Raw genomic sequence first — 27,173 nt, forward strand, 5'->3', positions numbered from 1 at the left:
AAATTGTTTGCTTCAACTTGCAAGACTTTATTTACTTTAATTGCAGCAGAACATCTGGAGGTTGTAACCTATGAGTTGTTCCCTGACGAAGGCCCATTTGTAATATTCTGATATTTCCTTTTTTTCAGTTTTTGCTAACCTAAAACTTTAAATTTAAACCTTTGGTAGTGTACCATTTACCTTTTCACCATTTTAAGTCATTCATTGCATTTCAACTGATTAAATTTGAAGAATAATTGAGGAGTTCCAAAATTTTTGACCGGTAGTGTAAAGCAGTTTCATTTTGGCCATTTTTGAAACCAGAACTGAACTTTAGGAATACCAATACCTTGCAACCAAAGTGAACAGAATAACAAGTGTCAGCGGTGCTAATGTAATTTCAAAGGTTTCTCTAAAAAGCAATGAGCATTTAGAGAGGACTGATTAAGGGTGTTGACCATTAGAATGCTGAAGGAATGGCTACTGATAATACCATATGCTAATAATAAATTACAAATCAGTCATTTCAAGCAGTAGTAGCCATTAGAAACACTATTGTCTATATTTTAAATCAATTTAATTCTAACAGCAGTCAGAAACAAATGTGCTTTCAGTGCAATGAAACAAGACAATGTAGTGCCTTTGGAAAAGAAGCCTTTGATGAATGACTTACAAAGTTACATCTTTGTGTCAGACTACATTTTAAAAACTACCAGAGCTTTGAAAGTGAACATGTGGTACTTTGGGATTTCTTTTTCGTTACTGGCATACTGGATTCCTTCTCATCCCTGTAAGAGGGCCTTTGGTCTAAAGTCATCAGACTTCTACAAAGCTACCTACAAAAAACTATATTTAATTTTACGAAAACCCCAAAAACGTTTTGTGCATTTCTGGCAAAACAAAACAGCGAGAAATTGGTGTGTCACATTGCTTAATGCTGTAAATTACTCAGTAGTCATTACATGATTGTAACATAGAAAAAGAGAGCTCCTTACTGGCAGGACCAAAAGAGGGCTGCCTGCGAGTGTTTCACAGTCAGATTGAGAGAAGCGTCTAGGAGGAATGTGTACGGGGCCAGATGTTTGAGTCCACCATGAAAAATTTGAAAACCCTAAGCTGGAGTTAGTGTTTGCTGGTTTGCACCTGCCATCATCTCGGTGATGATGAACAATGTAGCGATGATTTTGGATACCGTGATACTAACAGTAAAGGGTGGGAGGAGCATAAGCATAAGTCTTGTTCCCGTGATGTATCAGTTTTAGAGGCGCCTCCTGTGAACCGTAAAAATAAGAAAGTAAAATTATCGGACTTATTAGGCACTTAAGAGTGCAGGGTTGTTTCATTTAGTTGTTCAATAAAGAAGCTTGTTATTGAGAAGATCTTGTGGCAGTTCCAACAAGAGGATTGCGCAGGAGATAATGGGAGATTGGCGTGCACTTCAAAAGTAGTTGGAATTCCAACTTTACTGTCGAACGAGACGCTCGGTGTAAAATGGACAGGATGTAAGTGTGTGAATGTCATAACGTGTGACTATGCTGTATGATGATGGAGTGGTTTTGGTTTGTAGACTGTGTATACAGTATATGTATCATGCAAGCTGTATGCCCAACAAATGCATATTCTAACTAAAACAATTCTCCATATCTAATATAGTGTATAGTCTGTAGTATCAGAGTAAGATTGCAGTGTTCAACCAAAGGAACTCCACTGATTATCACAAGGTATTTCCTATACTGATCATTTAACTATTAGTATTGATGTGCCAAGGCGAATGGCCACATTTTGCAAGTGAAACGGCAAGTTTTGAAAGTGAAGGGCAATCCACCTTAATTAAAGACTAAGTATCTGTGTGTCTGTCTCTGCCATTCCTAAATATGGCTTACCAAAACCATTTTAGTAATAAAAAGCATTGCATTTGTCATTCCAACAGATGGAGCATCACAAATGTTAATGCTGCTTTTATGAACCCTGCACCAAACAGCGCATAACATTGTATTTGTCATTCCAACTAATGGTGCATTGAAACGTTAGCATTGCTTTTACGAATCCCATACCAAATGGCATAGAACAGACACATATGCATTACATGGTGCACTGCAAACGGTAATGCCGAGGTCCACATTAATTACTTAGATTTCAAACCCATCTAAGACGGGCAGCATGGCTGGTGTAAAATATGGAGGAAGAGACATTTAAGTGATAGCTAGAGGAGGGTTATTAATGTATAGTGATAATGTGTATATTTGAACTTACTGTGAAGAGATGTCAATTCAATTGCCATGGATATTTAAATAATCCTTTTAATCTCAACATTTAAAAAAAAACAAATCTGAAAAAGGTGGACATCATGCAGTTGGGAATATTTCATCATAGTGCAAAGCTAAATCACCAATGTTAAATGAATTCTTAAAGTGTATATACAGTGGGATCAGAATGCATTCAGAGCCCCTGACTTTCTGCGCGCTTTGTGTTGCAAATTTAAATTGATGAATCTGCTGATTTTGCCCAACAACCTACGACCAATAACCTATAATATCAAAGTAAAAAGAACGTGTTTGCAGAAACAAATATCTCTATTATAAAAGGAAATCCTGAGATGAGACTTTCTTGGAGATAATTTCAACTCCCACGAGAGCTAATTTCAGTTCCCGCGAGATGAGACTTTTTGCAAGAGATTGTGACAAGTCCCGCCCTCCTCTAAAACATTTACAACCACGCCCACGTTCCAATCACTTCTCATTTGTGTGAATGCTATTGTCAGACACAGTTGCTGCGCTCTCAGCTCCAAGCAGGGTCGGAAATAAAAGACAAAGTAGAACGTCGTAAAGAGGTTCAAAAAAGTGGGCAAGATACACATGCAGAGCAGGTTAGAGATTATGAAAGTACTAAAATTCGAACGTCTCAAAAAACTGAAAGTAAAGATCACATTACAGCTAACAAATGGAAATTATTACTCAGTGAAATAATGGAAAAGCAAAAAGAGATTGAATATATGGACATAGGTGATATGACAGAAGTATGTAGATATTGTTCGGCTTTAAACTTTAAGTTAAAAGTTAAGTTTAACTTAATTTGTGTTGCCATCAGGGAAATGTACTGTTTCTTCCAAATGAAGAGGTGCATCTGTGAGAATTAAAAGATTTGTTGTTTGATGAAAGTGAAATCCACATACGCGAGCGGCAGAGATGCGAGTGGCTGGTGCATAGCGTAGGCTGGGGGTTGGCGAGTGAAGCGAATTTTAGTTTATTAAAATTCCAAAGCAGAAATTTCTCATTTATATAAGTATTCCAACCCTTTGCTATGGTATCCATTTAAAATTAAATCTACAACACAATAAAGTGTGCAGAAAGGGAATGGGTCTGAATACTTTAGGAGTCCACAGTATATCAAAAGGAGGTTTCCATCCTCATTTTCAACACTGTAAGAGTTAATGCAACACTGGCCATTTGGCTTTGCAAGCTCAATTATTATTGGTTTGTATTTCATGCATTCCCAATCCAAAATCTGCCATTATAGCTGCCTTATCACCTAATGATGCAGCTCACTCCTAAGGATGAAAAGCACATCTCATTTTTTGATTTTTGAAATGTTCAATATCATGCCTTCCTAACGCACAAACAAAACTATTTTCCCCCCAATAACTAAAATTGGGTGAGGGAACACAGTGAGCATTCTCACTAAATAAAGCATTCTTTGAAAAATCGTCAACTGTCGAAATCTCAAAAATGCCACAGCAGTGAATTGTTCAATGGTGAAGAAGGTCCTGTTGTATTCTTTCCTAGGCATCCCTTCCTCAGCTTCATCCCATTTCTGATGTTGCGGTTGATGAGCCCTGGTTAGAAACACAAGAGAAATGATCATGTTCATGTCCTGAAATGTGCCCAGTTTTTAGAAGGTGATGAATATTTAAAAACAACATGCAGTAAATCTTTTTGGGATGTAAACACTGTCACACACGTGCGAGTAGGAGGCAGCTAAAGGGCCTGAGTAGTTGTAATACCACCACCGACTGGGGTGGGGGGGTGGCAGAGTGTACTGACCATCTTTCTCAGTTACTTGCCGACCATTCCCGGGAAATCCCGCCAGGTTCCGGCTCCAAAAGATGACATCACTTCTGGATCCGGCCCCAAAGATGATGTCACTTCTTGAACGGGTCATTAAATCCACCATCTTTACTATATGTGATCAGTTTGCTGAGTCAATGACGACTCTGATCGGGGCGCTCAGGAGTCTGAGTGTCTGGGCTTGCGAGTGTCCTGAATAAAGACCAAGATCCAGGCCTTTAATGACCTCTTGGGCACGGCCATCATCAGTGTGTCTGTCTGCAGAGAGAGTGTCGGCCTTGTCGAGAGGTTTACTTACTTTGGCAGCGACATTCATGTCTCTGGTGACTCTTCCTATGAAGTCAGTAGACAGATTGGGAGAGCATGGGGGGGGGGGGGGGGTCATGAGGTCACTGGAAAGGGATGTGTGGTGCTCCTGATATCTATGCAAAAGGATTAAGGTCCAAGTCTTTAGAGCCCTGGTGCTTCATGTCTTGCTCTATGGTTGTGAGACATGGACGCTATCCAGTGACCTGAGACGAAGACTGGACTCCTTTGGTACTGTGTCTCTCCGGAAAATCCTTGGGTACTGTTGGTTTGACTTTGTGTCGAATGAGCGGTTCGTCATGGAGTCTCGAATGAGGCACATGACCTGCATTGTGAGGGAGCGTCAGTTACGGCACTACAGCCAAGTGGCGCGTTTCCCCCGAGGGTGATCCATCTTGTAGGATCCTTATTGTTGGGGACCCGAGTGGCTGGACCAGGCCAAGGGGTCACCCAAAAACACCTGGCTGCAGCAGAGAGAGGGTAATTCCCGGAGGGCGGGACTTGACCACATGTCTGCCTGAGGGGGTTGCCAACCGGGATCCCGAGTTGTTTCGTTGTGTAGTGGGTGTAGCAATGCGCTGTACCAGTGCATGCTCCCCAACTTGACCACACCTCTTTAAAAATTGCTACATTTGCAGCCAGGATACATTATACGGGTGGCTGCCCCAAACCTTTGTGATGTCTGGTGTGTTTGTTTATGACAACACACAATAGATGATTATTTTGATTTCTGTTAAGATGCGTTGCACTTTCAAAGGGATATGAATAGGAGGCGTGGCATTCAACAACAAAATACATCTGCTTTGGACATAACCACAGTACAGATTGTCATATTCACATCGGTGTGTTGCACTTCTGTAAGCTGCGCTCTACAAGGGATGTTCAAAATGTTTCCGCACTTTTATATTTTCGGTGGAAACATTAAAGGCGAGTGAAGTAGTAATTGGCCATTAAAAAGTTGGTACGACGCTGGGAAAATTGCATTGCATAAAAGGAAGGTGGCTATGTAGAAAAGTGATGTCATTTGCTTTTGAAATTCTTAATAAAGAGAGTTAAAAAAAAAGCGTGGAAACTCTTTGAACGTCTCTCGTATAATGTCTCTAAACACATTAGTCTTTGTTTAAAACCTTATTTTGATGAAACATATAACAAAGTCCCACATTTATGCCCACAGAGACGTGTAACACTCTATACAGCCACCTGGTTTTTTAGAACCTTATCCTAAATTCAAGTCTTCTTTTTGTAGGAGACCTCATGACTAGCTTCATTCCAAAACCCTTTACAAACAAAATTAAAATTGCAGCACCAAGAGAATAATGGCAAGCAGTCCAAAATAACCAAACATTGATAAATGTATTAAATACAACAATAGGGTGAACAAAGAGAGATACTAAATAGACAAAACAACAACAGTTTCAACTCTCTGGCCCCATCTGACCTCTTGTCCATCTATCAAGTGGTGTGGTTTGTCTTCTTGTTTTCTAAATGAGCATCAAGTTCTCCATTCCTCACCTTCAATCTCTGACCTCTCTTTTCTCCCATCAGCTTAGCATTTATCTGACTCTTGAGCCATTGAGGCCATGGGTTTAAGGCAGCTTTCACCCCCATTGCATGGTCACATCAAACCCAGTTTTAAAGATGACTTTGATGGCTGGGCCTTCTCTATTTTTGTAACTAGATACCTGGTTAGAACTCCCTCAACCCTGAGCTGTTGGTTCACCCGAGGCCAGGTCTTCAGAACTGTCTTGAATCTTAATGGGGCAATATGTGAGTATATGCTGCCTCTGTTGGAATAGAGATTATAAATTCTAAAGACAGCCCTCCATGGCTTCACACTGTCATTATCAGGAAGGCTAGGCGTTTCTGGCAACTGGTGGTCCCCTTCCTTCTAGCGTCCAGGGTGGAACATTACAGGCTTAAAGGTTTCACCCCTTTATCACCTCTATACCCTTTTAAGGTCATCCAACACAGAAACAGGGATTACAGTTCCCTGTTGGTTCCCTTCTTTCTGTACTGGTGTATCAACGTGTGTTGTCCCTGCGTCTTGAGCCATGCCCTGTGTCTGCTCTCTGACATCTTTTAAGGCCTGCAATTCCATCGGGGTAATTACATTCACGGCATTCGTAGTCTGAATCACAATCCCGTGAATGTAATTACCCCGATCTACATGCTGTCAAATAAACGAATCACACGCCGTGGCGCAACGTTAGGGGCTTCGCTTCCAGTGCTGACGCCCGAGGTTCGATTCCCGAGAGGGAGTGCAGTGAGTGTGTACGCCTGATGAGCCCAGAATTAGGGCAAAACACGTGTCGCGTACTCTTTGCATTATTTGACAGTAAACTATTTCAACCATTCTATGATGTGCTTCTCGCAACTGAAGGAGGGCACCGTGGCGGATGTTAGCCGACTTGCTGACCAACCACAAGCGTTACCTGGTAGGTAACCACCCCTACAATCAGATTGTGATTCAGACTACGAATGCCGATATATATATATATATATATATATATATATATATATATATATATATATATATATATATATATACAGTACATATATATATCTTCTTCATTCTGCTGCTCCTGTTAGGGGTTGCCACAGCGGATCATCTTATATATATATATATATATATACATATACACACACAGTGGAACCTCGAGATATGATCACCTCTGTATACGAGGAAAGTATGAGCGAAAAATTTGGATCTAAATACGAGCATTGGCTCGCGTAACGAGCCACGAGCCAGGCTGTGGGTATAGGTCACGGCTTAGCGAGGGGGCGTGGTAACAGTAGCGAGCCGCAGAGCGATCTGCAGTGCCTGCGTTTCTCACCTAAATGCACAGATGGGAAACTGCCCACATCCATGATTGTTCCTGTGGCTGATGGGCTGCAGCTGCCATGTCCTCCCCACATATATAGAGAAGCGCGAGCCGGTTAAGGGGGAGAAGAAGTAAAAGAAAAGAGAGGAGAAAGAACGGAGGTTGCAGGAGGAGGAAGGAGGCAGGAAGCAGCAGTAGGAGAAAGTTGGTGCGGGAAAGCGAGCGAGTGCAGGCTCGTGTGTAGCTGAACTGGCGAGCCAAACAGCTGAAGCAGGACGGTGTAGAGAAGGTCAGCTGCATTAAGAGTGTCTCGCCTGTTGCAGAGCCCGCATGGGAGAAGCAGGTGAGACGCTGACGCTAACAGAGAAGCAGCACAGGAGATTGTCATCTGTTTTTTAATGACTGCCTCCTGTTGACGTTTTAACCTCGTGTTAAAGGATTGTTATTCTTGTGTATTTTAAACCTCCACTTCACAACTGTTTTAATGATTATTTATTTAAAGATTTATTGAATGCTCTACTGCACTTTGGACACCTGTTTTGATTCTTTTAATACAGTTATATTATTTACCAGTGTTATTTATTAAAGGTAGACTACAGTATATATTATTTATCAGTGCTATTTGTTAGGAAAATTGATTTTTATGTCAATATTTTTGGGGTGCGGAATGGATTAACTGGATTTCCATTATTTTCAATGGGGAAGTTTGTTCTAGATATGAGAAATTCGCTATACGAGCTCAGTGCTGGAACAAATTAAACTTGTATCTCGAGGTTCCACTGTATATATATGACTTAGGATGGAGTATTGTAGGGCCTTCATCACCACATATGGATTCACCTAACCATATTTGTCTGTGCTATAGAGTCACAGTTAAAGAGCTTCTCCTAATGACACCTGCAGATGCAATTCACATTTTGGAATCAGATTTCAAAGACACCAATGAGGAGGAAAAAAAGGTCTCCCAAGATGACATCCGTTTTCTGAGAAAATTGCAAGAAGGCATTAAGAAAATCAGCCTTAACCACTATGAAATGCCCCTACCATTCAAGAAGAGATCCAGTCTACCCAACAACAAGTCACTTGTAATTATTCGGCTTGATCATTTGAAGAGGAAATTTACAAAGAAATTATATGTACAAGGAACACTATGTGAGTTTCATGGAAGACAGAAGGGTGATTCAGAGGAAGTTAAAGATGAGGGTAATGAAAGTGAGACTTGGTACATTCCTCATCACGGCATTTATCATCCTAAGAAGCGAAACAAATTGTGTGTTGTGTTTGATTGTTCTGCCAAACATAAAGGAACCAGTCTCAATGATCATCTTCTCACTGGGCCTGATCTAACAAACAGTTTGGTTGGAGTCCTTATCGGATTTCGTCAGCACAGTATGTATGTGAGCATGACAGGAATTATTTGCCCTTCCTTTGGTGGAAGAAAGGAAATCTGCATACAGACCCTCAAAAGTTTTGAATGAAAGTACATTTGTTTGGTGCTGCTTCTTCTCCTGGATGTGCAAACTATGGGCTGAAACATTTAGCAAAAATGAACAGTGTTCTATATCCTCTAAGCTCCCAGTTTATCCTAAGAAACTTTTATGTGGACGATGGAATTACAAGTGTTAACAGTACAGAACAGGGCATTAAGCTTGCAAAGGAGACTCAAGAACTTTGCGCCAAAGGTGGTCTCTGGCTACACAAGTTTGTATCAAACAACAGAGCTGTCTTAGAGAGCACACCACTCTCTGAACGTGTAATTGATGTAAAAAATTTTAGTCTTGCATTTGATGACTTGCCAATAGAAAGAGCTTTAGGAATTCAGTGGCATATTGAATCAGACCATTTTAAATTTAATATCAGTCTCTAGGATCAGCCTGCAACTCGTCGGGGAATTCTTTCCACTATTGCCTCTTTGTATGATCCTTTAGGATTTGTAGCTCCGTTTGTTTTTAATGGTAAAAGAGTTCTCCAAGAGATGTGCAGATGGGGCATAAGCTGGGATGACACTCTGCATGACGAGCTTCAGCCACAGTGGGAGCAGTTTGTGAACTGCTTTCATCAAACTGGTTTACAGGGTCCAAATTTCTGTGGGAAAGAGAATTACCTTCACTGTCAGATATGATCCCAGAACTTTCAATTGGAGATCCTGAGGTCAGAGTATCACAAGTGCTAACACAACCGCCACAGAGGAAGAAAGCCTCATAGATCATCTGATCAATTTTTAATCCTGGTCACGTGCTGTTCGAGCTGTTGCACGCATTCTTAGAAGAATTCAAAAGGACAAATCAGATGGAATTTCCACAATAACAAAAAGGCAGAATGCAAAGAGTTTTATAATAAAAGCACTGCAGAAAGAAGTTTATGGAAATGAGCTAAAGATACTTAAAACAGGAGTTCAACTTCCTTCGCATAACAGTCTGTTTTCTCTTGATGCCTTTATAGATAAGGATGGTGTGCTCAAGGTGGGAGGAAGACTTAGTAGCTCTTCTCTTCCTGAAACATCCCACAATTCTGCCCAAGAATCATCACATCACAACTTTGATAGTTGGTCATTGCCATGAAAGGATCAAGCATCAAGGGAAAGGTCTTACAATTAATTAAATCAGATCAAATGGTTTCTGGATTCCTTTCATCAGTCAGGTAGTAACGCGTCATATTTATCAATGCATCACCTGTAGGAAGCACAGGAGACCCATGGAGGAACAAAGAATTGCCGATTTGCCTCCAGAACAAGTGGATCCTTCACCACCATTCACATATTGTGGAATGGATTGATTTGGCCCATTTCTTACTAAAGTGGGTAGAAAGGTAAATAAAAGGTATGATCTTCTGTTTACCGGTTTTTGTTCTCAGGCCATTCATATAGAAATGCTGGATGACGTGTCAACAGATGCTTGTATCAATGGGCTCCGCTGCTTTATTGCTATACGTGGTGCAGTTTGCCAAATAAGGTCAGATCAAAGAATGCAACTTTCTAGGAGCACAAAATGAGCTAAAGGAAGCACATAAAAAGGTTGACAATGAACGAGTAATGGCCTTTCTTGCTGAGAGACAGTGTGATTTTAACATGAATGCGCCATACTCAAGCCATGTTGGTGGCGTTTGGGAACGTCAGATCAAGACAGTAAAAAATGACATCACTGTTTCACTTTCTTCTAGAAGATTAGATGACTCTTCTCTGTGATTATTCTCATATGAGGCAATGGCAATTGTAAACAACTGTCCCCTTACCACTGACAACCTTAATGACCCAAGTAGTCTTGAACCACTTACCCTTAATCACTTGCTGACTCTAAAATCTACTGCTGCCTTGCCTTCTCCAGGAAAGTTTGTTAAAGAGGACATATATATTTATTATTATTATTATTATTATTATATATGCAAGAAAAAAATGGTGACATGTTCAATATCTTGCAGAGCAATTTTGGAGCAGATGGTGGGAGGAATATATTTGTAATATTGTTCTCAGACAGCGCTGGCACATACCAAGAAGAAATTAGCAGATAGGTGACATAGTAATAATGAAAGATCTGCCTAGAACTGAATGGAATGTAGGTAGAATAGTAGAGACCAAAAACTGACAAAGATGGACTTGTAAGGAGGTTTAAAATCCACCTTGGAGACCGGAAGTTAAGTAAAAAAAGGAGAGTGGCTCAGCAAACCATCAGTAGTTCAACACCCTATTCGGAAGCTGGTCCTTTTGCTGGAGACTAGCTAAGATCTGCTCCCCAACTCTTTCCACAACTTGACCCTCACCTCTTCAATTAGTTTGCTATTTCATTTAGCTTGTTGTTTAGTTTAAGCTGTCATTAATTGTATGTCAGTGTTGAAATCATTATATTTAAATCTGTAATGATTTGGTGGGAGTGTAAAGGACGCATGATGCTTCAGCAGGACTTGAATCACAGTGTTTGAGTGACTTTCATTTTGATAAGTTATTGTGTGTCTTTGGTTTACATAATTAATTGTGCAGTTTTTGCCTGGAATAGGAAAGGAAAATGGTGACATATGGGATTAACAAACAAGCACCTCACTGAAAAGTGAAGAAGGTATTAATTTCTCTGTTTTATATGTAAAACAAAAGTTACGAATATTTATGTTAAGTTATTTACATGCTTTTTATTTTGTACTTTGCCTTCATAGCTCTTACGGTGTGTTTATGAAACAAGGTCACGGAAACGGTAATAAACATTCATAAACCATCAGTCTGAGAGTTGACCATCATTCAGTCGGAGTCGTTACAAGTCCCACAAAAACCTATCCATAACTTACAACTTATTTAAACTTCTCCTGCTAGGATAATATCCTGTTCTAAATCCACTGAACATATCCCACCAATTCTCTCTCAACTTTACTGGCTCCCTGTTAACGACCGATTACAATACTAAATACCGCTCTTAACATTTAAAGCTCTCCACAACCTCACTGATCTCCTCCAGACTTGCACTCCTGTCGCTCACTCAGATCCTCATCTGCAGCTCGACTTTCTGTACCACACATCAAACTCTGTTCTATGGGAGCTCGAGCGTCTCTCATTGTGCTCCTCAACTCTGGAATTCTCTTCCCTCTCATATTCGTCAACTCGACTCAATAACACATTTTAAAACTGCCCTCAAAACTTCTCTCTTCTAACTGGCATACCAATTATGAATTTACTGCCTGTTATCCTTGATGTTTGCTACTACATCTGTACCTTATTGCTATTTGATTTCATCATCCTCTTTGTTTTTATATTTTATTACTTTCGTTTAATTTCATTGTAAGGTGGCCTTGAGTGGTAAGAAAGGCACCTATTAAATAAAATGAATTATTATTATTATTACTTCAAGAGAGGCCCACCAAAACAATAAGCTAAATAAAAGGGCAGGCTAAATTGTGGGACTCGCTCAAGACCTCCTGGAGGTCATAGCGAAGGAGAGAATTAAGACAAAACTGAGTGCCATCAGCCAACAAATGATTCAGTAGAAGTGTGTCAAGAAACAGGACTGGGGGTCCTTTAAACGGACAGCAATTTGCCTGTATAGCACCTCACTGGGACTGGGACTGCCAAGTCAGAAGTATTCTTTCTTTTTAATTATTTTGATGTGTATTTGAGAGTGGTTTCTTGTTTGTCATAATATAATATCATTATTAATTCATTAATTGATGAGCTTCTATAAAAAAAACACATATCTCCCCCTTGAAGACAAATAAAAGTCCCTCTATTCATTCCACTAGACATTTATCAGGGTGCTGGGTCTCTTACCATCGCTCTTAAAGACACCGAAGGGGATCCACTTGAACCTGCAACTGGAGATCTTTTGCGGTAGTCTGAATTAAAAAAAAAAAAAAAAAAAAAGAAGGATAAAACATTATACTATTACAAAAATATATATAAAAAGAAAAACTAATTGTTCATTTGTACAAATGTCAATGTGTACAGAGAATAAGACCAGCATACATTGAAGAGTAATTTACAACTTGAAATTAAGGACGAAGGACAGTAACCATAAGGCCACACAATCAGGCCATCTATTAATGCAGAACGGTGTGGGTTAGATCCCCACCACAAAACATATTTTATGACAATTTCAACTTAATGACCACATAAATTATGATTTCTGTCCGAAAAACCTCTCCCATTGCCAGATTAATTCCTGGATTCACCTCTGGGATAGAATAGGCTTAAAATTATGAATAAATCTATCTTTGCTCTTCATCTAACCCAGGTTAAAATCTGAGTAATCAAAACAGACCTCTGCGTTAACCTTTGCAGTGCACCGTCTATTGGAATGTATTTTGTCATGCATTGCATTTGTCATTTCAACAGATGGCTCACCACAAGCATTTATAGTAATAAAATGCATTACTACAAATGTTTCTGATTTGCCATCTGTTGGAATGACAAATTTAGTACACAACACTGTTAGCTGGCTTTTGGCATGGGTTCCGTTAGTGTTTATATCTGCTTTAATGTTTGTGATGACAAATGCAATACATTTCATTACTATAGATATTTCTGATGTGCCACCTGTTGGAATGAAATTTTTCAATGCACATGTCTCTATTGTATGGCATGTGGCATGGTTTTCGAAAAAGCAGTGTTAATGTGAGTGATTTCAACCCATCTTGAAAGGGTAGCACAGCTAGTCTGAAATAAAATGTCAGTTTTCAATTGCAACATTTGACTCACTCCCTGTTATCACATCTCTTCCTGCCTGATAATTTGTAAATTTAGGAGAAAGTTGCATTAAAAATGCATTTTATAATCTGCCATGGGCATGAATAATACCCTTAACAGTATAAGTACTACTGTTGGATTTTACTAGATCTGGTAAAGGAACCACAAATGGTGATAACTGAACATGTACATGTGAGGCATCAACTTCAATTTACACCTTGGAAGGTTAGCCTCACATTTATTAGGCCTGGAACTGTAGTAAAGTTCTTTTTACAAATAATAAAGGAATTGAGTATTTTCAATGTACATAAATTTCATGCACAGCTTTTCTGTTAAAGCCGTAATAAGAAGATAAGCAAAATGACACCTTTTATTGGCTAAGTAGAATGGCGAACACGGCACAACACCCTAGTACTACAGCCGTAATTAAAGAGAAACTGTCACGTTAAGATCCTTAATAAGAGGTTAAAGACGTTAACCAATTCCTTAGAATTCCTAAAGCTTTTGTTAACATTGTCTGCCATCATCACATGCGAGTTCATCGTTGAATTATTGCCGACACTTTGTGTCCGATTGTGTGCACATGCTCAGGCTCAGGGATGTCAGAATGATGTCACCATGAAGGCAAAGCATAAAAAACTAAACATTTGCACAAAAATAGAAAAATATTTTGTGACCATCTATAAAATAAATAAATTCCACATGTTAATAACATTGAACCAGAATATGACACAAACTGCTCCATTAGCTTTAGCAGTGCTTTGTTACTTTGTGCCCTGATTCTCCGATTGTTGACTCCCTGTGGTGTATTTTAGTATATTGTGCATAATGAATTATTAATTACTATGAGAGGTGCAGTTTGAAATAAATAAAGGTGTTCAATGTAAATATGTGTTTATTTTATTAGATTTTATGACAGGAGAAGGAAACAAACTAATGAAAGTTCTAAGTCTTCAACAGTACAATGGCTGCACCTCCATTTTAAATGTAAAGACAGTTGTACAAAAAAAATACTTACACTTCTTATAAAGAAAGTAGCCCACCAGCACCAGAACAACTTCAATAATCAAGAGAACAAATATGGTAATGACAACCGTCCGAGTCCTGTTTCCACAAACCTCTGTTAACAAGAAGAAAGGATTGAGTACTCAAGACTTCACAACATTTAAAACTGTATTGAACGCTTACCTTTTGTGTATGGTGATGATAAAAAATGGACAGTCAGTCACATCAGAAAGAATAACTTTCAGTCCAGCTCTGCCACTTTATTTCATTACCACAGCCAAGTGGCATAGGTACCCAGCTGATTTTGAGGACTGAAAAGAGAAGAGCAGGCTGTGGCCAGAAGTTTTGAGAATAACACAAATAGTCATTTTCACAAAGTTTGCTTCCTCAGTTTTAATGATGGCAATTTGCATCTACTCCAGAATGTTCTGAAGAGTGATCAGATGAATTGAAATTAATTGCACAGTCCCTCTTTGTCATGAAAATTAACTTAATCCCTAAAAATCCCATTTCCACTGCTGTGGTGAAGAAGGCTTCAGGGTGCTGAAAAGAGTCCAGCAAGCACCTGGACTGTCTGCTAAAGTGGATTCATCTGCAGGCACCATCAGTGCAGAGCTTGCTCAGGAATGGCAGCAGGCAGGTGTGAGTGAGGCAAAGACTTTTAGAGGATGGCCTGGTGTTTCAAGAAGGGCAGCAAAGAAGCCAAGAAAAACATCAGGGACTGACTGATATTCTGCAAAAGGTACAGGGATTGGACTGCTGAGGACTGCTGGGGGAAAGTCATTTTCTCTGATGAATCAATCCCCTTTCCAATTGTTTGGGGAATCCAGAAAAGAGAAAAGGTGAGTGGCGCTACCATCAGTCCTGTGTCATGCCAACAGTAAAGCATCCCGAGACCATTCATGTGTCTCACTCACAATTTGGCCTAAAAACACAGCCATGAATAAAGGATGGGACCAAAACATCCTCCGAGAGCAACTTCTACCAACCATCCAAGAACAGTTTGGTGACCAACATGATGGAGCACCGGGCCATAAGGCAAAAGTGATAACTAAGTGGCTCGGGGGAAAAAAAATCAAACTTTTGGATCCGTGGCCAGGAAACTCCCTAGACCGTTAATCCCATTGAGAACTTGTGGTCAATCCTCAAGAGGTGTGGGTGGACAAACAAAAACCCACCAATTTGGAAAAACTCCAAGCATTGATTATGCAAGGATGGGAAGCTGCCATCAGTCAGGATTTGACCCAGAAATTGATTGCCAGCATGCCAGGGCGAACTGCAGAGGTCTTGAAAAAGAATGAAGGGCCAACACTGCAAATATTGACTCTGCATAAACTTAATGTAATTGTCAATAAAAGCCCTTGAAACTTAGGAAATGCTTGGAATTCTATTTCAGTATAACATAGAAACATCTGACAAAAAGATCTAAAAACACTGAAGCAGCAGACTTTGTGAAAATCAACACTTGTGTCATTCTCAAATCTTTTGGACCCGACTGTAGAGAGTTGAATTGCTAGTGCTGTTGTGTCTAATTTTTATTTTGAAAGTGTTATCCTTAAAATTCACTGAGGACATCTTTCCCCGAGTTGATTTTGATTCTAACAGTGTTGCAGAGAAAGTCTGTGAACTGGGAATGTTTGTTTTTATCTTTGTTATTTGTGTTTACTGTCATCTGACTTGGCATCTTTATGCTACTCTTCCTAATCAGCCTGCACAAATGACAAACAAATGAAAGCACCTGTTTCTTTGGAACCTACCTGCATACAAATATCTAACGCTTTAGCTCTGTTAATTTGACCAATATTCAGTAACTTTATTTAATAATAAATAATAATTTAATGAATTTATGTCTAGTAGGATTGACTATTGCAACACATTACTCACAGGCTGTTCAAGTTGCTCTTTCAGTTAATTCAAAATGCTGCTGTAAGACTTATTATACAGTATAAACCAAAAAATATGAATACATAACTCCAGTACTCAAGTCGTTACACTGGCTTCCAGTTAAGCTTAGGCCAGTTTCAAAATCCTCCTTTAAATATATAAAAATGTAATTGGCCAAGGCCCGGTTTACCTGAGCGCACATTCAGATCTCAAGATGCCAGCCTACTTTAGATTCTAAGGATTAATAAAATAGCAGTGGGAGGTTGGAGGGCTGGCTGCCTGGCCCCGTCTTCACGAGGCAGTGCGACCCAATCTGGCTTGTACCTCTTGTCATCATATGTGGCAGTCATCCCAGGCGAATATTGCCGTAGGTGCATCAGCTACACAAGCATGTTCAGCACCACGATCAGCTGGGGACCGATCAGCTGAAGCCAGTCCCTCACTTTCATTTTCAATCTCCATCTTCAAATCACTTGCATCAAAATTGGAGTCCGACAAGTCACAGTCCAATTCAGCGATAATACGCAAAATGTCGTCCACGGAGTATTTTGCTTTGTGCATTCGCTTTAGTCTCTCACCAGATGTCGATGCCATTTTAGAGGTTGTTTGCTCTTCGCTTCTCATGCATGCGCAGGTAATTGAGGTCAAATCAACGAAGCTAACTTTCCTTCTTGCAAAGAGAGTTGAACTAAAACAACGGCGAGTTTTGTTGTAGTTTACAGCTGATTACTGTTCTCTACCCCTGAATTTCGACAAAAGTCAACATCTGCCCCGAAAGAGTTAAATAAGAGATGCCCCTTCACTCTCAGGCTGAAGACTCACAATTTTAGTCCAGCATACCCTGACTAGAGCTGCTAATTAGCTGTGCATACTGCATTAATGTTTGTTAGTCATTTGTACAGAAATAGAAGTATCAGAATATAGCTGCAACATTTTAACATGAAGTATATACAAAGATCACAATGCTTATCTAAACTCTATTTGCTGTTGTTATGCCATATAGTGATGTAATAAGTCAAAATGACAAAGAGATATCATAGCAGACAAAAGCCATGGTCATTATAATATACATGCTAATCATTACGTTTCAGTTACATTGTGCTACTGAGCTCCTGATTTGATAATAGCAATTTTATCTTTATTTTCTCTCTCAGTAAATGTTTTTGTTCAGTCTCTTTAGCTCTCTCCCTGAAACTCCAGAGGTTTAAATATGCATGGAGTGGAGGAATTAGGGGCAGTTGTTTTAGGAAGAAGTCCCATGCCCTTAGCCTTTGCAGTGGCGGATTTAACTGCTATTCACTACAAATATTTTGTAACAAGTTGTCCCCAGAAGTGTAATCCCTTTGAAAAATCATGTCTGGCTCTGTGAGACTAGGCATTCATAGAAAAGCAAATAATTGGTAGGTGTTGAAATTGTTTATCATTTATCAGATTTAATTAACTCAATTTAAGGTTTGAGACACAATTGAATTACAACACAATTGATTTCGTTTCATAAAATATTCAGCCAAACTCCAGACTGGAGCTGGGATTCGGTCATTCTTTGATCGAGATGACATCAAAAATGCCCTTGAACAAGCTAACATGGAAAGGATGAAATAAGTGGATGCCTGCTTCAAAAGGATCAAAACCCAAAGCATGACTGCTGTTTATTCAGTAGAGCAACTCAATGATAAATTCTGTTTGGTCCTTTACCTTGTAAGCTGGATTCTGGACCTTTCAACTACAGTACAGTAAAGCTCATGGCACGTTAGATGACTTTCCAGCAATTTTCAGTTGTAGCCTACATTTACATAATCTTAGCGGGTCAGTGGCAGTCGTGAGCAGGGGCCTCCCACAAAGCCGATCACCTAATGTGACATACTCAGTGAGTCACTCCACATAGTCTGCGACTGGCTACGATAAAATTAAACTGGCTTGATTATGTCTTTAGTTGGAGAAGTGGGCTGTGTGTTCAGGAGAGATGGCAACCAAGGAAGTATAATACATAGAATGTACAGTAACTGAGAGAAATAAGAAACACGGGGGCTTTGGATTTTCCAAACAGAAGAGAGGCTCATCTTTCTGATGCCTCGTGTTTTACATACTAAAACAGAATGGAAAAAGGAAATAAATAACCAAGATTGCTGCTGATATTAACCCTTTGTATAGCACTGGATCAATCAAACAGCATGCTACTGGCTGTCAGAAAAATGGACAAGTAAGACTGTGCTGGACGGTCAGTTGTTTAAATTGACAAGACATAGTGTGCCGATGAAAGCAGAAATCGCAATTGACTAATGCGACATACCCTATGATTTGAGGTCATGAAATGTGACATTGGCTTAATTAACAGAACACAAAGAGTGAATGTTGATTACAGTAATCCCTCACCTATTGCGGGGGTTACGTTCCAGAGCCCCCTGCGATAGGTGAAAATCCGCGAAGTAGCGACCTATATTTATTTTATTATTTATACATATTTTAAGGCTTTATAAACCCTTCCCACACTCTTATAAACCTTTCTCACTCTCTTGTTAACCTTTTCCACGCTCTTATGAACACTTCCTATGCTCTTAAACACTTTCTACATTCTTAAACACCGCAGACCAACACTGCACACTGCACGCAGCGATCAGACGTCAATGTGTCTGCACTCGCTTTGTGAAGGGGGGCAGCTGAACTCACGCTGAGCAGAAATGGACTTTGTGCTGCTTCTGCCAAAATGCCTGCTTGTCGCTCGTTCAAAGGAGGAGGAGGAGTGTGTGTGTGTGTGTGTGTGAGGGCTGAACGCACGTTCGCTCAAACCCCCCTCCCCGGAGGCGCAGTTCTCATTGTCAAGGGGGTGGGGAGCTGAATGAACGCTAAGGAGAAGTGGACTTTGTGCTGGCTTTGTGCTGGTTGTTGCTCTGCCTGTCAATAATTTAAAAGCCTGTACATCACCAATTTTCCTGTCTCACTGTCTTGTCTTGCGTGAAGTAAAAATGTTTTATAATAGTGAGATGTTACTCATATCCTTAGCCCGACATCCACATATCATATGTGTTAACAAAGTGTGTTTTATAAGTTTACATGTGTTAAAAGCATGTGGGATGGGTATTTTAAGGCTTAAACTATAAAAATGTTTATTTATATGGTCTTTCTATATCGCGGATTTTCTCCTGTTGCTGATGGGTCTGGAACATAACTTCCGCGATAGGCGGGCAATCACTTGTATTTAAAAACCCGCGAAGTCGTGAATCCGCGAAAAGTGAACCGCGAAGTAGCGAGGGATTACTGTATTGTGTTTTTCTGATAGCCTAAGTACATCCACTGGGTCACCTCAAGGCTGATGTCCATCTAATCCAATTTATTTTGTATATAAGGAGTTCGCAAAAGTAGAGAATTACCTTGAAGTTTGTGGAAGACTCTGTCATTATTAGTCTATCATGAGAAAGGAGGACAGTCCTTAATTCCCCTTGGGATTAATAAAGTATCTATCAGTCATTGACCTATTGCTGATGAGTCTGTTAAAGGGTATGCCTTCTTCCTTTTCAAAGTTAAATATCTTTAAGACGAACACTGATCATTGATAACAGGCTAACCTTTGCAGCCATTTCAATCCCTTACTGCAGATTTGTTCAATTCTTCCCAAAGGTGCTTGTACTCTGGGGCATCATGGGACCAAGATCTATCCTTGCTCTACCCCACCAAATGTCACATTACCTACAACTAGAATGAGCATGTTGTCGGTCAGGGATCTGCAGTTGTAAGAGATGCTGGGTGTGTAAATGTTGAGTGTGCAATGTAAAAAAAAAAACTGAAGGATAATGAGTTTTGTGTAATCCAGTAATTCATCTGTGTGACTTACAGGTAAACAACAGAGAACTCACATAGCTACAACATCCCAACATTTCTGTTCCATGGACGGCGGAGGATGTCTCAGTAACTTTACCTGACTTGGTGAATCTATTCTCGGCTAGTGAATTCAAGAATCCCTCCTGACTCACTTCACAGGTATACTCGCTCTCCATCTCTGTGTCAACCAGAATGTGGTACTCTCGTTTCTCAAAGGAGCCATCTGCCTTTTCCTCTGTACTATTGACAGGAAGCCCATTTTTCTTCCAGGTCATGTTAACATCTGCTGGATAGAAATCCTCCGCAATACAAGTGATCAGCTTTCGACCCTGTGGCAAATCGATGGAAGTCAACTTCACAGATGCTCGCTCTGTTAAAACATAAAATCAATGTCAGCACAAATTCATTTTATTTGGTAGAAAGCACATATTGCAAAAGGAAATTACTTGAAGGCTTTTATTTGTTACTTTGTATAGCACCATTCAATGAGCTATGTTTAAAACAGCCAATCTTTAAATTATGCAAATTCATAATCCCTTACACAAAATCTTGCAGGTCAAAACTTGTGCAGGAATTCATAATTTTTCTCATTCCAAAACAAAACCTTATGGATATTCACAATTAATATGATCAATAAAGACATTCAATACAAAAATATTTTGTAAGGAAAACACTGCAAAACTTCTATCATACACTGCAGAGGTGTTTTATGGTCCTTCACTCGTATCTTTTAATAGACACCCAAACAAGTTGTTTGTCAGACGTCTTAAGTTCTTAAATGATGATAGCACCATCACAATGGATATTTGGAACTAATCCTCACATTGTACATGTAGAAGAAATGCCATTTCTACATTTTGCTGCCATTCATTTATTATTTTGATGCTGGTTTCAACTTTATATTTTTCAAAACAGATACCAGAAGTATTTGTAAATCTTCTGACAACTTGACCTTGCAACACCTTGCAGCAAGTGTTCATCACTCTGTAGGTTATCTATTGTGGCGGACGGCCAGGGCCCATGCCCAGCTGGGACGCCCTTTCAGTATATGTTCCGGGGGAGCAAGCATGGGCTAATCAATACCTCCCCCTGGATGTTAGATGGCACCCCCTGGGTTGCAGCGGTGCCTCAGCCTCCTGCAGGGCTTCATGGGAGTTGGAGTTTAGTGCAGCCCTGTTGGGATCCATAGGTGCGGCCAGGGGGTGCTGCAGCAGGAGCTGCTGAGCCCTTATGAACAGTGTTTTCACCACACCCAGAAGTGCAACCGGGTGCCTTATAAAAGGACAAAGCAGCCACCACTCGGAGGTTAGGGAGACAAAGCTGCCAGGGAGGAATGGAGGATTTAAACGAGAAGATTTGTGTTTTGCTTTGTGTGGGACTGTGTTGTGTCTGAGGGACACGGGGAAGACGTGGCCTCCAGGTGAAGAAAAATAAAAGTTTATTTATTTTACACATGCCTCCGGTGTCAGTCTGTGTCGGGTCAGTGCTGATATAGCGCCTTTGTTACACTATATATATCTAAAATGCTAAGGGTGGTCTCATGAACCACTGGGCCTTGAACTTTAGTCTTAACTGAAAGCTTAAGCCATGATAGGCATAATGCAACCTAGAATTAGAGGTGAGGGTGTCCTCAACTGTGAAGCTGAACTTTGGCTGCAGCCAGTCTATTCATTTTTAAAACTACCAACAATCATAATCATCAGAAAATGACCTGGTTGCCAATATGTATATGTGAAAAGCATCAATGTCAAGCATAGAAAGAAAACAAAAAAGTTGGTTTTCAAAGCTTTTCTGTGTACTGTATAACATGACGTCTAGCATACATCATCTGGTAATATGTAACTGCAGAGAGAATAGGGATTGTGTTTACAAATACTTAGATAACCTGCACAGCAAAAAAACGGTATAGCCCATATGTTAAATTCAGAAAATATGTTAATTCACGTATTATAGTCCACCTGAGCTAATCTGTGTCCACCAGCAAAATTAGCACCATAGAGTCTGATAAGGTTCAGGGTCAAAGTTTTTCGATACGCCTTATATATTTAAGCCAGAAAGTCACCTATAAACCTGGTGCAAGATTTTTTCAAGAGACTCTGTGGTCATCACTGGCTGTCTGCAGTGGACTTACTTCGGAACTGCAGATGAAAGGTCTCCTCAAGTGGCCCCATCTGACACTCGTGCTTCACTCGGCAGCAGAAAGCCACACCGTGATCCTCAGGGGTGGGTGTGTAGGAAAACAGGCTAACTGTACTGAAGGTGCCATCAGGGTTATGCTCCAAGTGTAGTTCATCTTGGACATAAAGTGACTGGGAATCCCTCAACCACTCAATGGAAATCCCTTTTGGAAAGAAGTTGTCCACACGACACTCTAGTAGGCTTTTCTCATTCATCACTACCAGAGGGGGGTTCATAGAGACTTTTGGATAAGCTGAAAGACAAAAATAACACAGGAATCTATTACAAATTCACTGGGCCAGCCGACCAGGATGGGAATTCTCCAGTGCATTCCTGTAATATCCTCTTCTCAGACTCTCTCATTATTTTCTCAGATTTCAGTCATTATTTTCAAGGCACCATTCTCTTCTCCTGTCTGGTTTTATACTTTCTTCTTTGAAGGCGACTCTCGGTATGCGTCTTCACTCCCCCTTGTGCGTCTCACTCTCTCACACCCTCTTTCGTCGCATCACCAAAGCTAAACAGGCCAAAACACACCAAAGCCAAACTGACCAATTAGATTGCTCTGAGAAAATGGATAAACAGACCTTAGAGTTTTATTATATAGCAGAAGCCCTCCAAATTTGTAATTAGAACACAATGCAAATAATACCATGTTTGTGAAAACATAACTTTGACTTGAAAAATGCCAGGGCGGCACAGTGGCGCAGTGTTAGCGCTGCTGCCTCGCAGTTAGGAGACCTGGGTTTGCTTCCCGGGTCCTCCCTGCGTGGAGTTTGCATGTTACAGTTTATTTTTGTATAGCCCAAAATCACACAGGAAGTGCCGCAATGGGCTTTAACAAGCCCTGCCTCTTGACAGCCCCCCAGCCTTGACTCTCTAAGAAGACAAGGAAAAACTCCCAAAAAAACCTAGTAGGGAAAAAATGGAAGAAACCTTGGGAAAGGCAGTTCAAAGAGAGACCCCTTTCCAGGTAGGTTGGGCGTGCAGTGGGTGTCAAAAGAAGGGGGTCAATACAATATAATACACAGAACAGAACAAATCCTCAATAAAAAATAAAAATTTTTTAGAAGTACAGAGCAGAATTTAACAGTAGATGATATCACATAATAAGATTTGGATAATTTTATACTCCTGGAGACCTCATCCATCAAGCTGCCTCCTTCATTTGGCCATTCCACGGATGAAACAGTGTTGGTCCAGCCAATCCGATGAAAGGACCCTTCTTTCCCACGATTCCTGCGATCCTCCATCAGGAATGACTTTACCTTAGGCCAGCAAAACAACTTGACAGGTGGGCTGTGGCACCAAATTCCACATTTGAGTACTGAAAAAAGAAACAGAACAGGTGTAACTGGGTGTCATCTGCATACGAGTGAAAATTAACATTATGTTTCCTAATGATAGATCCCAGTGGAAGCATGTAAAGTGAAAACAGTAAAGGTCCCAGTACTGAGCCCTGCGGGACACCATATTGAACTTCTGTGTATAATGATGGAGTACTGTCAGCACATTTCTGTACATATTGGAATCGATTTGATAAATAAGAACTAAACCAAGCAAGCACAGTGCCTGTAAGCCCAACACCATTTTCTAGCCTGTGTAGTAAAATAGAATGGTCGATGGTGTCAAATGCTGCACTTAAGTCCAACAACATAATTACAGTGGACTTTCCTTCATCAGAGGATATCAGAATGTCGTTTACAACCCGCGTTAGTGCCGTTTCTGTACTATGATGACCAGTGCGAAAACCAGACTGGAATTTCTCAAATAAATTGTAATGCGTAAGGTGTGACTGAAGCAGATTGGCGACTACTTTTTCTAGTATTTTAGAGAGAAACGGTAGATTTGAAATAGGCCTATAATTATTTAGTATGTGTGGGTCTAGGTCTGACTTTTTAAGTAATGGTTTAATGACTGACACTTTTAGTGCATCAGGTACTGTGCCATGCAATAATGAACTACTGATAATGTTTAGGATAGGCGCTGCAAGAACATCCATTGCACTTTTTACTAGTTTTGTTGGCACTGGATCTAGGGAACAAGTAGTGGGCTTCATTTTACAAATTAAACTTAAGACTTCCTGCTCAGTTACAGGATTAAAATTACTAAAGTGCTGAATGCAATGTGAGACAGGGTCTGCTAAGCTAGTATTTGGTTTGTAGTGTGATGCAGAGATCTGGGATCTTATATTTTTAATTTTCTCATTGAAGAAGTTCATAAAGTCTGTACTGCTAATATCTGTTGGTATTTTGCACTGTCGATCTGAATTTCCATTTGTTAATTTAGCCACTGTTCTAAACAGTACTCGAGGATTTTTATTATTGTTATCTATTAATGTAGAATAGTATTCTGAGCGAGTTTTAAAGAGGGCTTTTTTATATTTATTAACACTCTCTGTCCATGCAATTTGAAAGACAAGTAGCTTTGTTGTTCTCCATCTGCGCTCCAGTTTTCGACACTCTAATTTAAGAGCTCGAGTGTTTTCATTAAACCAGGGAGAGTTTCTATGTGCTTTGATCACTTTTGTTTTAATGGGAGCCACTGTGTCCAGAGCCTCTCTCAAGGTCACATTATAATGTGATGTTAACTGATCTAAATTGTTTTCCACAATTACACTTGACTTACTCAAAGTATCTATAAATTTTGAAGCAGAATTACAATCTAGATGTCGCACTGTCTTTGTTTTAATCTGGGAGTGTGTTGACAAGGGCAGGACTAAATCAAATGTAATTAAGTAGTAATCAGAAATAACTTCACTTAATGGAGTGATATTTAAATTTTGAATTTCAACTTTGTAAGTTATAATTAAATCTAATGTGTGGTTATGATTATGAGTTGGACCTCTGACAATCTGACAAAATCCTACTGAATTTAACAAATAAGTAAAACATTTGCTAAAAGTGTCAGTTTCCACATCAAATTTTCTCCCCGTGTCTGCGTGGGTTTCCTCCGGGCGCTCCAGTTCCCTCCCACAGTCCAAAGACATGCAGGTTAGGTGGATTGGCGATTTTAAATTGGCCCTAGTGTGTGCTTGGTGTTTGTGTGTGTCCTGCGGTGGGTTGGCACCCTGCCTGGGATTGGTTCCTGCCTTGTGCCCTGTGTTGGCTGGGATTGGCTCCAGCAGACCCCCTGACCCTATGTTCAGATTTAGCGGGTTGGAAAATGGATGGATGGATGAAAAATGCCAAACCTATCCTTTTAAGGTAAAGTGAACACTCTGGTGTAGGGATACTAGCAGCTACCAGATGAACCCCGGCCTGGTGTCTCTGCAGAAGAGGGAAAGCTGGACTCTGACCCCAGAAGTGAACCCAAGGCCCCATCGGAGGTGACCTGGGATTTGGTTTTTAAAGCCCCCTTACATTCAGAGATCAGTTAGACGCAGCATTGAGAGCGAGGAAAGGATACACTCACCAAAAGAGGTCGATGTCTAAAGAGAGTAACGAGAGACAGGAGATAAAAAGGTCATTTCTTTGTGCAGTACTATGGTGGACATGTGGGTAAGCCACGCCAGCAGATGGATAGGAGTTCAAGACTGGTTTAGACAGGTCCAGAGAAGCAGCAGTGTTCTTGTCTTGACATTCTTGGCTTGTTCTTGACAAAAAAAAAAATTTGCCTTTCTACCTATAACATTAAACCGAACGTTTCTGTTGTAATGCTCTGAAGCATAGTTGACTTCACATTCGTAATCTCCTTCATCAGCGATAATGACTTGCGGGAGAAAGAGGGAGGCATTGCCATGCCTCAGTTCCGCTTCAGAAATCTTTGCCTTGCTAGCAACTTCCAACTTCTCAGACTCGTATCTCACTATCTCCTTGGCATTTTGTTTCCAGATAACTCTGGTGTATTTAAGATCCACTTGGCCTCCATTGCCAGAAAAATTGCAAGGCAACAGCACGTTTGAATTTAGAGATCCACTGACAACAGTCTGGAAAGAAGAAAACGGGAAATGAATCAAAAAGACTATAATGAAAAACATGTTATCAAGATACAAAGTAACAAAGTGGCTTACCTTTTGCTTCCAGTTGCCCAAAATGAGGCAAAGAAACTACTTACCAGCATTTACAAAATTCCAGTAAACTGAAGATACTTGCGCCTAGAGATGTTCCTTTCTTATGTTAAGCTTCTCTTCGCGACTTATGCTGTTGCATCAGGAGTCCTCCTCTGAAACTGAGGAACAACCAAGTGGTAGAAATTATCATGAATGGGTTCGATTACATATTGAATTATTCTAGTTCAGTTTTTACACAACTGTGAGATCACAAGTCTCACGGAGACACGGATAACGAGTCTCCTGGTGCCGGGGGCAAGGATGTAGGAGAAGCCAGTGTATGCTTTGTGAGTTACATATTTCCCCTTTTCATGTTATATACAGGGTGTCCATAAAGTCTGTGTTTAATTTAAAATAGTTGTAACTTTGTAAGTATATGTGATCGAAAGAATTTGTAAAAAGGATTAGAAAGCTTGATGTATCTAGTTATTTTTTTCTTTAGAAGTTTTATTTTTAGAAAGATATGGAAGAAGATGATCCGTTGTGGCAACCCCTAATGGCAGCAGCCGAAAGAAGAAGAACTTAAAAATTACTTATTTTTCAGAATCACTGTTGGCCCATGGCTTCACTAGAAGAGAAAGTAAATTGTCTTCTTTGGTTGGCTGAACTAAACTCTACCGCTGCTGTCCAAAGAAGGTTTAGAATCCAGTATAAGAAAGACGCTCCACACAGGAATTCCAAATCCAAGTGGATCAAAAAATTTAAAGAAACAGGTTCTGTCAATGATAAGCCACAGTCTGGTAGGCCACGTGTTAGTGAAGAAACTGTAGCATCCACAGAAGAAACCTTTGAGGAAAGTCCAACAAAGCCATTAAGACGGACAGAATCGTATTACCCTTTGTATTAGTAATGATGGTGGACATGTTGAAAATTAACAAGAACAATAAAAAAATGTAAGTGTTTCTTCC

The 27,173-nt window shown here is 40.1% G+C and overlaps 1 protein-coding gene across 1 annotated transcript; it reads right to left on the bottom strand.

Annotated features, from left to right (window-relative positions):
* Positions 1 to 634: 634 nt before the first annotated feature.
* On the bottom strand, positions 635 to 26,504 carry LOC114661813 (tyrosine-protein phosphatase non-receptor type substrate 1-like). The gene is made up of 6 exons (XM_028815015.2): positions 25,839 to 26,504; positions 22,168 to 22,467; positions 20,134 to 20,406; positions 14,350 to 14,451; positions 12,417 to 12,481; positions 635 to 3,811 (listed from the first exon to the last, which is right to left on the bottom strand). The coding sequence occupies exons 1-6, from the start codon at positions 26,191 to 26,193 to the stop codon at positions 3,779 to 3,781; spliced, it is 1,128 nt and encodes a 375-aa protein (XP_028670848.1). The 5' UTR covers positions 26,194 to 26,504; the 3' UTR covers positions 635 to 3,778.
* Between the last annotated feature and the right edge of the window lie 669 nt (positions 26,505 to 27,173).

The sequence above is a fragment of the Erpetoichthys calabaricus genome, chromosome 12, assembly GCF_900747795.2.
Source record: "Erpetoichthys calabaricus chromosome 12, fErpCal1.3, whole genome shotgun sequence".
NCBI classification, from domain to species: Eukaryota; Metazoa; Chordata; class Cladistia; order Polypteriformes; family Polypteridae; genus Erpetoichthys; species Erpetoichthys calabaricus.